Raw genomic sequence first — 12,137 nt, forward strand, 5'->3', positions numbered from 1 at the left:
GCTTTTGCTCAGGTTACTAAATTCACTGAATAAATTAACAATGAAAATCAGAAAGAACATCATAACGCCATAATAACTAAAACAGTATGGTTTTTTAACAACTGCCTGTGGCCAGATGTGGTGGTCAAAATTAACATCATCAGTGAGAGAGACAGAGAGAGAGAGAGAGAAAGAGAGAGAGAAAGAAAGAAGCAGAAATAGATAGATTATGTGCCTCTGGATGTGATATCCAGAAAAAGATACATCATCATTTCTGTGGCATCTTGGCCAAGAACACATATGAACCTAATTATGAGAAAAAATATCATATAAAACCAAAATAAAGAGCATTCTGTAAAAGAGTATGACAAATGAAATACACGACCCTAGACTGCATCCGATATCGTAGGAAAGACATGGAGAACTGTCAACATCGGAATTGGACTACAGGTATCAATGTTAAGTTTCCTGAACTTTATAACAGCATTGTGGTTATGTAAGATAATACTCTTATTCTTAGGGAATATATTGAAGTACTAAGAGGTAAAGGGTCATGAAATATGAAACCTACTTTTGAATGGTACAGAAAAAAAATTTAAAGAAATGTGAGTGCATGTATATGTGTGCATGTATACATGCTAAATATATATATGGCTTTTCAATAATGTTTGACGTTTTATGATTTTTGATAGAGCTGTCCCTCAGTATCTGCGAAGGAACTGGTTCCAGGGACCCCTGTGCAGATACCATGAATCCCTTTTATAAATGTCACAGTATTTGCGTATAACCTATATACATCTTCCTGTATACTTTAAATCATCTCTAGAGATTACTTATAATACCTAATACAATGTAAATGCTATGTAAATAGTTGTTTTACTGTATTCTGTATTTTTTTTTAAATTTGTATTATGTTTTACTGTTGTATTCTTTTTTTGTTGTTTTTGAGATTTTTCCCCCAGTCTTTTCAATCTGCAGTTGGTTGAACCTGTGGATATGGAACCAGCGGATACAGAGAGCCAACTGTATTTATAATAATGGATGCATGTCTACGGCAACTGGATCTAGGCAATTTCTCTGTTCAATACACTATTAATTCCAAATGGGAAAATCTACTAGGGTTAAAATTTTGTTTGAGCTCCAGTTGCTTCTTAAATCATTACTGCAATTATTTTATTTTATAACTAATAGAAAGAGAAATGTAATATGTGAGTGACTAGCAGACCATGGGATTAAAAATTGATTTTCCACAGAAAAATAAATAGCTTTTGCTCAGGTTACTAAATTCACTGAAAAATTAACAATGAAAATCAGAGAGAACATCATAAAGTCACGATAATTAAAACAGTATGGTTTTTTAACAACTGCCTGTAGCCAGGTGTGGTGGCTCATGCCTGTAATCCCAGCACTTTGGGAGGCTGAGGCAGGTGGATCACCTGAGGTCAGGAGTTCGAGACCAGCTTGGTCAACATGGCGAAACTCCAGCTCTACTAAAAATAAAAAAAAATTAGCTGCACGTGGTGGTGCACGCCTGTAATCCCAGCTACTTGGGAGACTGAGGCAGGATAATCGCTTGAACCCAGGAGGCAGAGGTTGTGGTGAGCCAAGATCACACTACCACACTCCAGTCTGGGTGACAGAGGAAGACTCCATTTCAAAAAAATCAAACAAACAAAACAAAAAAACAAAAAAAAAACTACCTGTGAATATATATCACAAAATTAATTTAATTTTAAAAATCTGCATAATGTACTGAAAAGAAAAAAAGTACATGAAAAGGTTACAAAAAAATATAAATAAATGAAAAGATGTTCAACTTCACTCAATATAAGAGAAATGTACATTAAAATTACAGTTAATTATTTCTTTTGGGAAATCAGCAAAAAAAAATCTAAGGACAAACACTGTTTAGGCTGTAGGAAAACAGACACTCTAATACATTGCTAATGGAAATGCAAAATTAGTGCAATCCTTAGAAAGGGAAATCTGACCATATGGAGTTTATACTATTAAAAAAAAAAATCCTGAGTACATATAAAATAATGCACATTCAGTTATTGTGTTCCACCATTTGCAATAGCAAAAGATGAGATTAAAACTCAACTATCCATGAAAAGATTATTAAATATGGTGAAATTATAAAAGACACTGAGGAAATATCTATGTACTGATACAAGATCTTCAAGATATATCACTAAATCAAAACAGCAACTATTCACAATAGCCAAGATATGTGATCAACCCACATGTCCATTAATGAACGAAGAAAGAAAGAAAAACGTGTATACATACACACACACATCCCAGAATACTATTCAGCTATAAAAAAGAATGAGGCCCGGCATGGTGGCTCATGCCTGTAATCTCAGCACTTTGGGAGTCTGAGGCAGGCAGATCACCTGAGGTCAGCAGTTCAAGATCAGCCTGACCAACATGATGAAACCCGGTCTCCACTAAAAATACAAAAATGAGATGGGTGTGGTGGCATGTGCCTGTTTGTAATTCCAGCTACTTGGGAGGCTGAGACAGGAGAATTACTTGAACCCGGGAGGCAGAGGTTGCAGTGAGCCAAGATTATGCCATTGTACTCCAGCCTGAGCAAGAGGAGCAAAACTCCATCTCAAAAAAACAAAAAAAGAATGAAATCCTGTCGTTTACAGCAACATAGATAGAACTGGAGGTCACTTATTAAGTGAAATAAGCCAGGCACAGAACAACAAATCTTGCATATTCTCACTCATACACATTGTATGTATGTATCAAAATACCATACGTACCCCACTGGAGTATGTAATAGCAACAAAATTACCTGGTCAATTAAAATTTTGACAAAATATGTTGACATACCACTAAATGTTTTTCAGAAAGACATTAATGATAACTAATATACTATATTTCCCACATATTGTTTACGGATCATTTCATTTAATCTTCAGAACAATCCCCATTTTGTGAATGAGAAAATTAAAGTTCAGAGAGATAGGTAATTTGCCAAAGTCATATAAGCAGGTGGTGGAAATGCAATTTTTTTTTTTTTTTTTTTTTTTTTTTTTGAGACGGAGTCTCGCTCTGTCACCCAGGCTGGAGTACAGTGGCCAGATCTCAGCTCACTGCAAGCTCCGCCTCCCAGGTTCACGCCATTCTCCTGCCTCAGCCTCCCGAGTAGCTGGGACTACAGGCGCCGCCACCTCGCCTGGCTAGTTTTTTGTATTTTTAGTAGAGACGGGGTTTCACCGTGTTAGCCAGGGTGGTCTCGATCTCCTGACCTCGTGATCCGCCTGTCTCGGCCTCCCAAAGTGCTGGGATTACAGGCTTGAGCCACCGCACCCGGCTGGAAATGCAATTTAAATTGAGATAACTCTTTCTTCAGAACCTGTGCTCTAATTATCAAGAGCGTCCGTTTTTATCAGTAATATAAAAATTTCCATTTCATTGAACTTACTGACATAGAATATTAGCGTTATTTTCATCCTATTCGATTTGATGTATTTGAAAAATGGCTTCTGTTTTGATTTCCATTTCTTTTATTACTTATGAAGTTGAACATTTTCATGTCTATATGAAACTTACAGATACACAAAAGCATTTATGTTAAAATGAAATTCCATAATAAGTTTTATAATAGTTCAGAAGAAAAAAGGTTACTACTTATTGAAAATAACACACACATTAAGGACTACTTCAGCTATAAGTATTTGCTACAGTAACACTTCATTTAAATTTAAGACGTGTATATGTTTTTCATTTTTTGTCTTGATGATATGCATGAATAATATGGTAAAGCAGAAAAGCTACCAGCTACTTACCTCATTATTTCCTCTCGATCTCCATGACTAGCATGTTCTGCCTGTATCTTCTGCCTTAATCGATTAATTTCTTTGTCCAGAATTGATGCAGATTTTTCTACTTCTATACGCTCCGGGCAGATCTGTCTTGCTTGTGACATTTTCTCCTAAGAAAATAGATGTTTAAATCTTTAAAACTCTTCTTTGATATAACAATTCATTACACTACTTGTGCCAAAATATGCAAAGTAAAATTCTGAACTTATGTTTAATAAATGTATTTTAATTACATTTAATATCAATGTATTTATATTTATCTAGGTTTTATATTGAAGATAAAGTCCAGAGGAATGACCTCAAGAGAAAACTGCATTGCTGTGTGTAACTTTAATAAGGTGCAAGATCTCCACAACTTCTTAGTGAAACAAATTTAATGTAGCAGTTCCGAAAAGCTTGCTACCCAGGGCACCAAGGTGAGATGTAGGTTTCCATGTCCTTTAGGGTGGACTCTGAGCACCAATGGTATTAAAAACACAAACAAAGACCCTCATGGGGTAAAGAATACAAGGCACTTTTACACATTGTACTCATTTATATTCACAACTTTCTGTATTATTCTTAAACAAATGAGGAAAACAAATAAGAAAATGAATTACAGAGTTTAGATCATTTTCCTTAAGATATAAATGCAAAATTGGAATCCACCTGTTCTGGTTAGGACAAGATTGCCTTCAATTTATTCTCCTCTAAACACTGGGCCACTCTAGTTGCCAACAGACATGTCTAGTAGGAGCTAAAATCTAGCCCAGCTCACAGCCCAACTACTCTCTGGAAGGGGTGCCTTTTCCGGACACACAATGGCTATCCGCTTGCCAAGGTGGGCATCTAAGGAGCTATGTTAGCTGAAAGACAGTGCTACTTTCTAAAGCACTCAGAGGCATAATACAGGACTGCTGGAGTCGTGCCTATTTAAGTCCTCACACTTTGAGGGTCCCTAAGTCTCTTCTGTTGACTCACCCAAACACCTATTACTCTATATGAAACAAATTCAGACAACTTGTCTGTTTTTAGAAACATGACATTAGGGAAAACACACTTTAATAATCATGACTCAGGCTGAAAACAAAATAACTTGAAAAAAATGGTGAAAAACCTGTAGTTCTTTCTCTTTCATATCCAGTTCTCGTTTCTTTTTATTTAAGGTATCCAAGTGTTCTTTTTGTTTTTCTTCATAATGTCGTTTCCCTCGTTTTTGGTTATCCACTTCAGAATCAGCAAGGTTTAATTCATCCTGTTTGAACAAAACCAAAATAAAAGACTGTTTTAAAAAAATTTCCAGCATAGGCATAAAGATAATTAACAACTCAATAAAGTGGCTAGGATTATGCTGTTTGAAGAGGCAAGTGTTATTTAATCCATATGGGTCTGAATACAAGTGAGGAGTTTCCCAAATTAGGAAGTCACCTTAAATTCAAATTCTTATCTGAATTCCCCATATACTATGGTACTTTCAGTTTTATTTTAATACACCAGGCATTTTTTGGGGAATCCACATTAGCCTTTAAAAACTTAAAACAATGCAAGTGTTAGGTACTTACAGAGGACACCTGAAAAAGGATACCTGGTTTTAAAAAAGGTGGGTCGGGGAAAAAGCAAGGATGTAAAAAAATTTAACTCTGATTTATTTAGTAATATCTGGTATAACTTCACAATTTTAAGCAGAAAATACAAAAAAGAAGCTATCCCAAGATCACTTTAAAAACAAACAGTAGTAGATATAAGGTAAAGATGCGTACTGTAATGCACGGCCACCACTGGAAAAATAAAACAAAGGGTATAGCTAAAAAACTGGGAGAAGAGATAAAGGAACACTCATAATTACTTGGTAATCTCAGAGGAAGGACATGAAGAGGGAAAGTATGAAGAACAACAAAAACAGGACAATTAAAAGCAAATAGTAGCTATTACTTCATGATGAAATATAGAATGTTTTCTTTTTAAGAACAAGAGCAAGGTAAGGACTTCTAGTTTCATGGCTTCTATTCAACAATGTACTAAAGGTCAACAGTTGTTGGAGGTCCTGGCTAGTTCAATTAAAATAAAAGGAAATAGAAAGCATAAAAATCAGAAGAAAAAAGAAAACGTAATACTGTATTTACACAAAGACAGATGATGGTACATAAATTCCAAAAGAACTTTAAACTAATAAGTGAGTTTAGAAAGGTTACTGGATACAGGTCAATACAAAATTCAGTAATGTATCTATATACTAGGAATAACTGAAAAATGAATTAAAACATTTACTGTAACATGAAAAACAGCCAACACATATCCAGAATAAAGAACTCTTACAACTCAAAAATAAAAGACCCATAACCCAACTGTAAAATGGGCAAAGATTTAAAGAGACATTTCCCCAAAGATAAACAAATGGCCAATAAGCACATGAAAACTACCAACGGTATTAGCCATAAGGAAAATACAAATCAAAATCACAATGAGATACCACTTCTCACTCACTAGCATGGTTAAAATTAAAAAGGCAGAAAATAACCAGTGTTGATAAGGATGTGGAGAAATTGGGACATTCAAACACTGTTGGTGAGAACATTAAATGGTACAGTCACTTTGGAAAGTTTCAAAGTTCTTCAAAACGCAGTGTAAGCACATAGTCTAGTAATTCCATTCCCAGGTATCTGAGACAAATGACAATACATATCTACACAAAAACTTGTACATGAATGTTTGCAGCAGCAGCGCCCGAATGTCCATCAACTGATGAACGCATAAATAAAATGTGAACTTGACTAGGCAATAAAAGTAAGAAAGTTCTGACACATGCTACAACACAGATGAAACTTGAAAACATTATGCTAAGTTGAAGGAGCCAGTAAAAAAAGACCGCATATTATATGATTCTACTCATATGAAATATCTGGAATAGGCAAATCTATAGAGATAGAAAGTAGATTAGTTTTTGCCAGGGCATGGGAATAGGAGAGAATTGGGAGTGACTGTTAATCAGTACAGGTTTCTTTATTAGGTGATGAAAATGTTCTCAAACGGTGGAAATGGTTACACAACTCTGAATATATGAAAAATCACTGAACTACACACTTTAAATGGATAAATTTTACTGAACAATACATAAATAATGATTAGATCCTGTTGAGTTTTTCTATATCCTTGTTCACTTTTGGTATAGTTGCTCTATCAATTATTGAAGTTCTATAAGATTTTGATAAGATTTTGCTTCCCATATGTTACAACTCTAATATTTGTTGCACACATATTTAGAATTGCTATGTATTTTTGGTGGACTGAACCTTTTGTCATTACATAATGTCCTTGTTTGTCTCTGGTAATTTTATTTTGAAGTCCACTTCATCTGATTTTAATATAGCTACTCCTGCTTTCTTTTGATTATTATTTGCAGGATATACCATTTTCCATCCTTTTACTTTCAACCTGCCTATATGGCTGTATTTGAAGTGAGCTATTTATAGAGAGCATATAGTCATGTTTTAATCTACTTTGTCCATATCTGTCTTTCATTTATTTAGACAAGTAAGTCTAAATTTAAGTCTGTCATTTTATTTTTTGTATTCTGTTTGTTGTTTATCTGTCTTCTCCTTCCTGCCTCATGTGTTTACTCCAACATACATTAAGGATTCCATCTCAACTTATTTGTAGTATGTTTTAGTGCACCTCCTTGTATAGCTTTTTTTAGAAGCTGCTGTAGGTATTACATGATATACACCAAACATCACAGTCTACTGGCATAATTATTTTACCAGTTTGAGAAGTATAGAAATCTTATCTCCCTTTTGCATCCCTTTTCTTTTCCCCATTTTAAATATAAGTCTTAAATACCTTCCTCTACATACATTTAGAATTATCTGAGATATTATAATTTTTGCTAGCCTTCTAAATATAATTTTTAAAACTCAAGAAGTAAAGTCTATTGCATTTTTTCCTATTTTTATCTCATTCTTTTTTCCTTCCTGATGTTCCAACAAATTCTCTAAGTTTGCCTTTATCTGAGAATATCTTGATTTTTTCCTTTATTGCTTGGAAATACATTTGGCGGACACAGAGTTGACAGGTCATTTCGCACTTGAAAAATATGCCACTTCCATCTGGCCTCCATAGTTTCTTATGAGAAATATGCTGTCATTCAAAAATCCTTTTCTATATAAGGTTTTCTCTTGCTATCTGTAAGATCTTTAATTTCCAGAAGTTTCACTATAATGTGTCTTATTGCAGATTACGTTGGGCTTATCTTGTTTTCGGTTTACTTACATTCTTTAATCTGTAAGTTTATGCTTTTTGCCAAATTTGGGAAGTGTTTAGCCATTATTTTTTTAAGTACGTCTTCAGTCATGCCCTCTTTTCCCTCACTTTCTAAGACTCCAACAATACAAATGTCAGCTATTCTGTTATAGTTTCACAGGTCCCTAAGATGTTGTTTATTTCAGTCTATTTGTTTTTCTTCAGTTTATTTTTTCTCTGTTGATCAAATTTACGAGGAATAATAAGGGAATATTATGAAAAACTTCATGGCCAATTTTGTCTCAAAAAATACAAGTTAAAAATAAAGCCAATTGAATTCAGCCTGGAACATAATGAGATAGCTGACAAACAAGAGATGAGTAGTACTTTATTTCAAGGTGGCTTTTATAGCAACTAATCTTTTGAGTTATTGAAGCAAAGCTGGGACAACAGAACAAGTAAGCACAGAGACATTCTACATGTACAAGATGTCTCTGCTCCTGGTTCTGATTTTTAAAAATCATAAAGAGGTTAAAAAAAAAAAATTATAATCCTCTAGGAGAAATGGAAATTTGGTGATTTATTCTCCTAAAGGCATGAACAGAAGTGTTTAATACTAATTGATCTAATGATGAAAGTTTGGTTCCCACCATTCTTTATATTCGATTTTTATGCTATTATATTTACATTTAACCAGAAATTCTTTTAGGCCAATACCCAATAAGTACACTGTGGATATAAAACTAAACCATAAAATACATACATAACAGAATATCAAAAATATATACCTTAAGTGGGTCGGCTAGCTCTGATAGTTGATTAATTTTTAATTTAATTGCATCATACTTATTTTCTGCTTCTATTTTCAGACTTTTAAGATGCTCCATATTTTCTTTTTGTTGCTCCATATGTTTCTCAACCATTTTCATTTTGCTTTTATTTTCCTGAGCTTCATCTTCCTGATAAAATTTAAACAGCATATAGGGTTAATTAAAACACTTTTTAAGCTTTCAAATAGAAGAAACATATAAATAATTCTGAGAGGAGAAACTATAGGCTATATGCAAATCAGATCAAATACAAATAGAAAGAACACTAGAATATTTTTATACTCTTAACGGTAAATTAGGAAGTAGAGGAAAACAAGCTGAAAAATCAGAAGGGATGATATTTAGGAGACAATATTCTGCTTAAGATCATAACCAAAAAGAATAACTTTCATTCTATCTATTCATTTTTTCCAAACTATACTACATCTTGTGCCAGAGAATATGTTAGATGCTAAGTAAACAAAGATAAATAAGATATTATCCGTATGTTTAAGAAATTTAGTCGGCCAGGTGCAGTGGCTCATGCCTGTAATCCCAGCACTTTGGGAGGTCGACATGGGTGGATCATCTAAGGTCAGGAGTTTGAGACCAGCCTGACCAACATGGTGAAAGCCCGTCTTTACTAAATACAAAAAATTAGCTGGGCGTGGTAGCACATGCCTATGTAATCCCAGCTACTTAGGAGGCTGAGGCAGGAGAATTGCTTGAACCTGGGAGGCAGAGGTTACAGTGAGCCAAGATTGCACCACTGCACTCCAACATGGGCAACAAGAGTGATATTCCATCTCAAAAAAAAAAAATCATAAAAACGAAATTTAGTCTATCAATAAAAGGAATTAAAGCGGAAAAATAAAAAGCAGAAAGTGAAAAACAAGACTACTAGTAAAAAATGAAGAGAAATTCTAATCAGAGTAAAGCTTCACCAGCACTGAGACTTATTCCATTTTGTGCACTGTTGTATTCCTTAGCAGTTAATATGCTTCCTGATACAAAGCAGACACACAATAAATATTTATTCATTTTAACAAAACTGCAATTTATCTAATTCACTGTTTACTGAAACTCAGAAAAAGCTAAGTGTCATAAACAGACTCCTGAAAAAAAAAATACAGTAAAAAATGTGTTGAATTAAAATGAAAAATACTGATTTTAAAAAAAGAAAAAAAAAACAAGACACCAATTAGAACTGATCAAAAAATGATCCAGACATCTGTGCCCATTCATATTGATACCGAGGAACTCTGAGAGTGCCTATGTGAAAAACACTATGCTCAGTAGCAGGGTTTGATGGGCCCTTGTTTAGAAATATAATTAAGTTCGGGTAAAGCTTTTTTGCATGTGATAGAAGACAAAATCAATGATTATGCATGAAAGTTATATATACACACAACATTAAAAAATATGAAGGCTATATACCAGGTAGTTTTTACCTTCTTGGTGAATGGAGACAGCAATCATAAAGAGTAGCTTCAATTAAAAGAACTTTCTAAAAAAGCTGAGTTGATGCCATTAACCTGAATCGTGGCTTTATCCTTTAATATTACATTAAATTGAAAAAAAGTATTTTACCAAAGTTGCAATATCTACAGACTGGTGTTCTTCTATGTTCTCAAGTTCCCGAATTTCAGAATTACTTTTTCTTATTTTCATCTAAAAGAAAAGTATTTGGATTTTAGTAACAAAAAAAATTTTAAACCAAAAACCTTGGAAAGGATGTATTAATCTACAAAGCTCTACAATGTTGATGATACAGAAGGATTCCATAATTAATGAAAGGGGTACATTAGTATTAAATTAACCAAAGGAAATTACATACAAATTCTGCCATATCACTCTTATATACTACTCCATTCCCATGCAAAAGAGATGTAAGTAATCCGTCTTAGCACTTTAAATGATGGCGCTGTTGAGTCCATCAAGAAACATTTTTCTGAAACATCCAAAGTCTCAAGTTATGGAGTGATTATTCTAATCCAGTGGTTCTCCCAGTGTGAACCAAGTAACCTATGGGGGTTTCTGATATCCTTTCAGATAGTCTGTGAGGCCAACACTATTTTCATAAAAATAATTAGACATTATTTGCCATTTTTATTAGCATTTTCTCATAAGTGTATATAAGGTTTATAAATGTATGATTTGTAATATCACAACAGACTGAATGCAAAAACTGATACAACTATTTAATTGAATTTTATTAAACTGAACATTAGAGACTTACAAAAATATTCCAATCTTCTCACGAAATCTTTTTGGTTTCAAAAATCTGTTTTTCTAAATAAAAAATATTTCTGTTAACTAAGTTTATTATTATTTTTAAATGATTTGATATGGTTTGGCTGTGTCCCTACCCAGATCTCACCTTGAATTCAAGTTCCCATAATTCCATGTGTTGTGGGAGGAACCTGATGGGAGATAACTGAACCAATGGAGGCAGCTACCCCTCTACTGTTCTTGTGGTAGATTAAGTCTCATGAGATCTGATGGTTTTATAAGGGGTTTCCCCTTTTGCTTGGCTCTCTTTCTCTCGTGGCTGCCGCCATGTAAGACGTGCCTTTTGCCTTCCGCCATGATTGTGAGGCCTCCCCAGCCACGTGAAACTGTGAGTCCATTAATTACCCAGTCTCTGTCTTTATCAGCAGCATGAAAACAGACTAATACATGAATTAATAAATATTCTTAAATTTGGTTTTAATTTTTAAAAATGTAAACGTTGATAGATACACCCACAGAAATGAAACCTCTATGATGAGTGTAAAGGGGCTTGAGGCCAAAACATCTGAGAATTACTCGAAGTTAATAATGGGATCTTAAAATCAACTTGGTAGTAGTAAGTTGAAAAAAAACAAAAGAATGTTTATTTATTTTTTTACCTCCAGTTCTTTATAATGTAGTTGGCACCTTTTAAGAAGTTCCTCATTGCGTTTAATATCTTTTTCAAGGTCAGATAAATGTTGCTGAAGATTTAATATCTGGGCCATCTTATTTTCAACCTCATTCTCCAAGTCACTTGATAGGAAAGGAGAAGATAAAAAATACTTCAAAACTTTTTCTCAATATTACAAATACTTTAGACCTTTACAAAGAAAGCCTTATTTACAGTAAGTTATGTGCAAAATCCTTTTCAGTTAAACCAGTTCTACAATCCTACCAAGCTATTAATCATGAAAATCTACTGCAGACATTTCAAAAAACATTCTAAACAGGAATCAAGTTTTACTTATTTCCTTAACAAGTAGAGTTTACTCTTGAACAAAGCAGGGTTTGAAATATG

At 33.8% G+C, this 12,137-nt stretch overlaps 1 protein-coding gene across 4 annotated transcripts in view; it reads right to left on the bottom strand.

Annotated features, from left to right (window-relative positions):
• SMC6 (structural maintenance of chromosomes 6) overlaps nt 1–12,137 on the bottom strand; it is an 88,035-nt gene that overhangs the window by 26,872 nt on the left and 49,026 nt on the right. For all 4 annotated transcript variants that reach the window (XR_004054311.1, XM_010354839.2, XM_030921040.1 and 1 more), the window contains exons 18-22: nt 11,737–11,872; nt 10,436–10,516; nt 8,825–8,995; nt 4,918–5,055; nt 3,786–3,931 (exon numbers count right to left, since the gene is read on the bottom strand). Coding sequence is in view for 3 of the 4 variants with exons in the window: in XM_010354839.2 (XP_010353141.1) it covers nt 3,786–3,931; nt 4,918–5,055; nt 8,825–8,995; nt 10,436–10,516; nt 11,737–11,872 (672 nt within the window). In the remaining variant the exon portion in view is untranslated. The remainder of the gene's footprint in view (nt 1–3,785; nt 3,932–4,917; nt 5,056–8,824; nt 8,996–10,435; nt 10,517–11,736; nt 11,873–12,137) is intronic.

Source organism: Rhinopithecus roxellana, chromosome 17, assembly GCF_007565055.1.
Source record: "Rhinopithecus roxellana isolate Shanxi Qingling chromosome 17, ASM756505v1, whole genome shotgun sequence".
NCBI lineage: Eukaryota > Metazoa > Chordata > Mammalia > Primates > Cercopithecidae > Rhinopithecus > Rhinopithecus roxellana.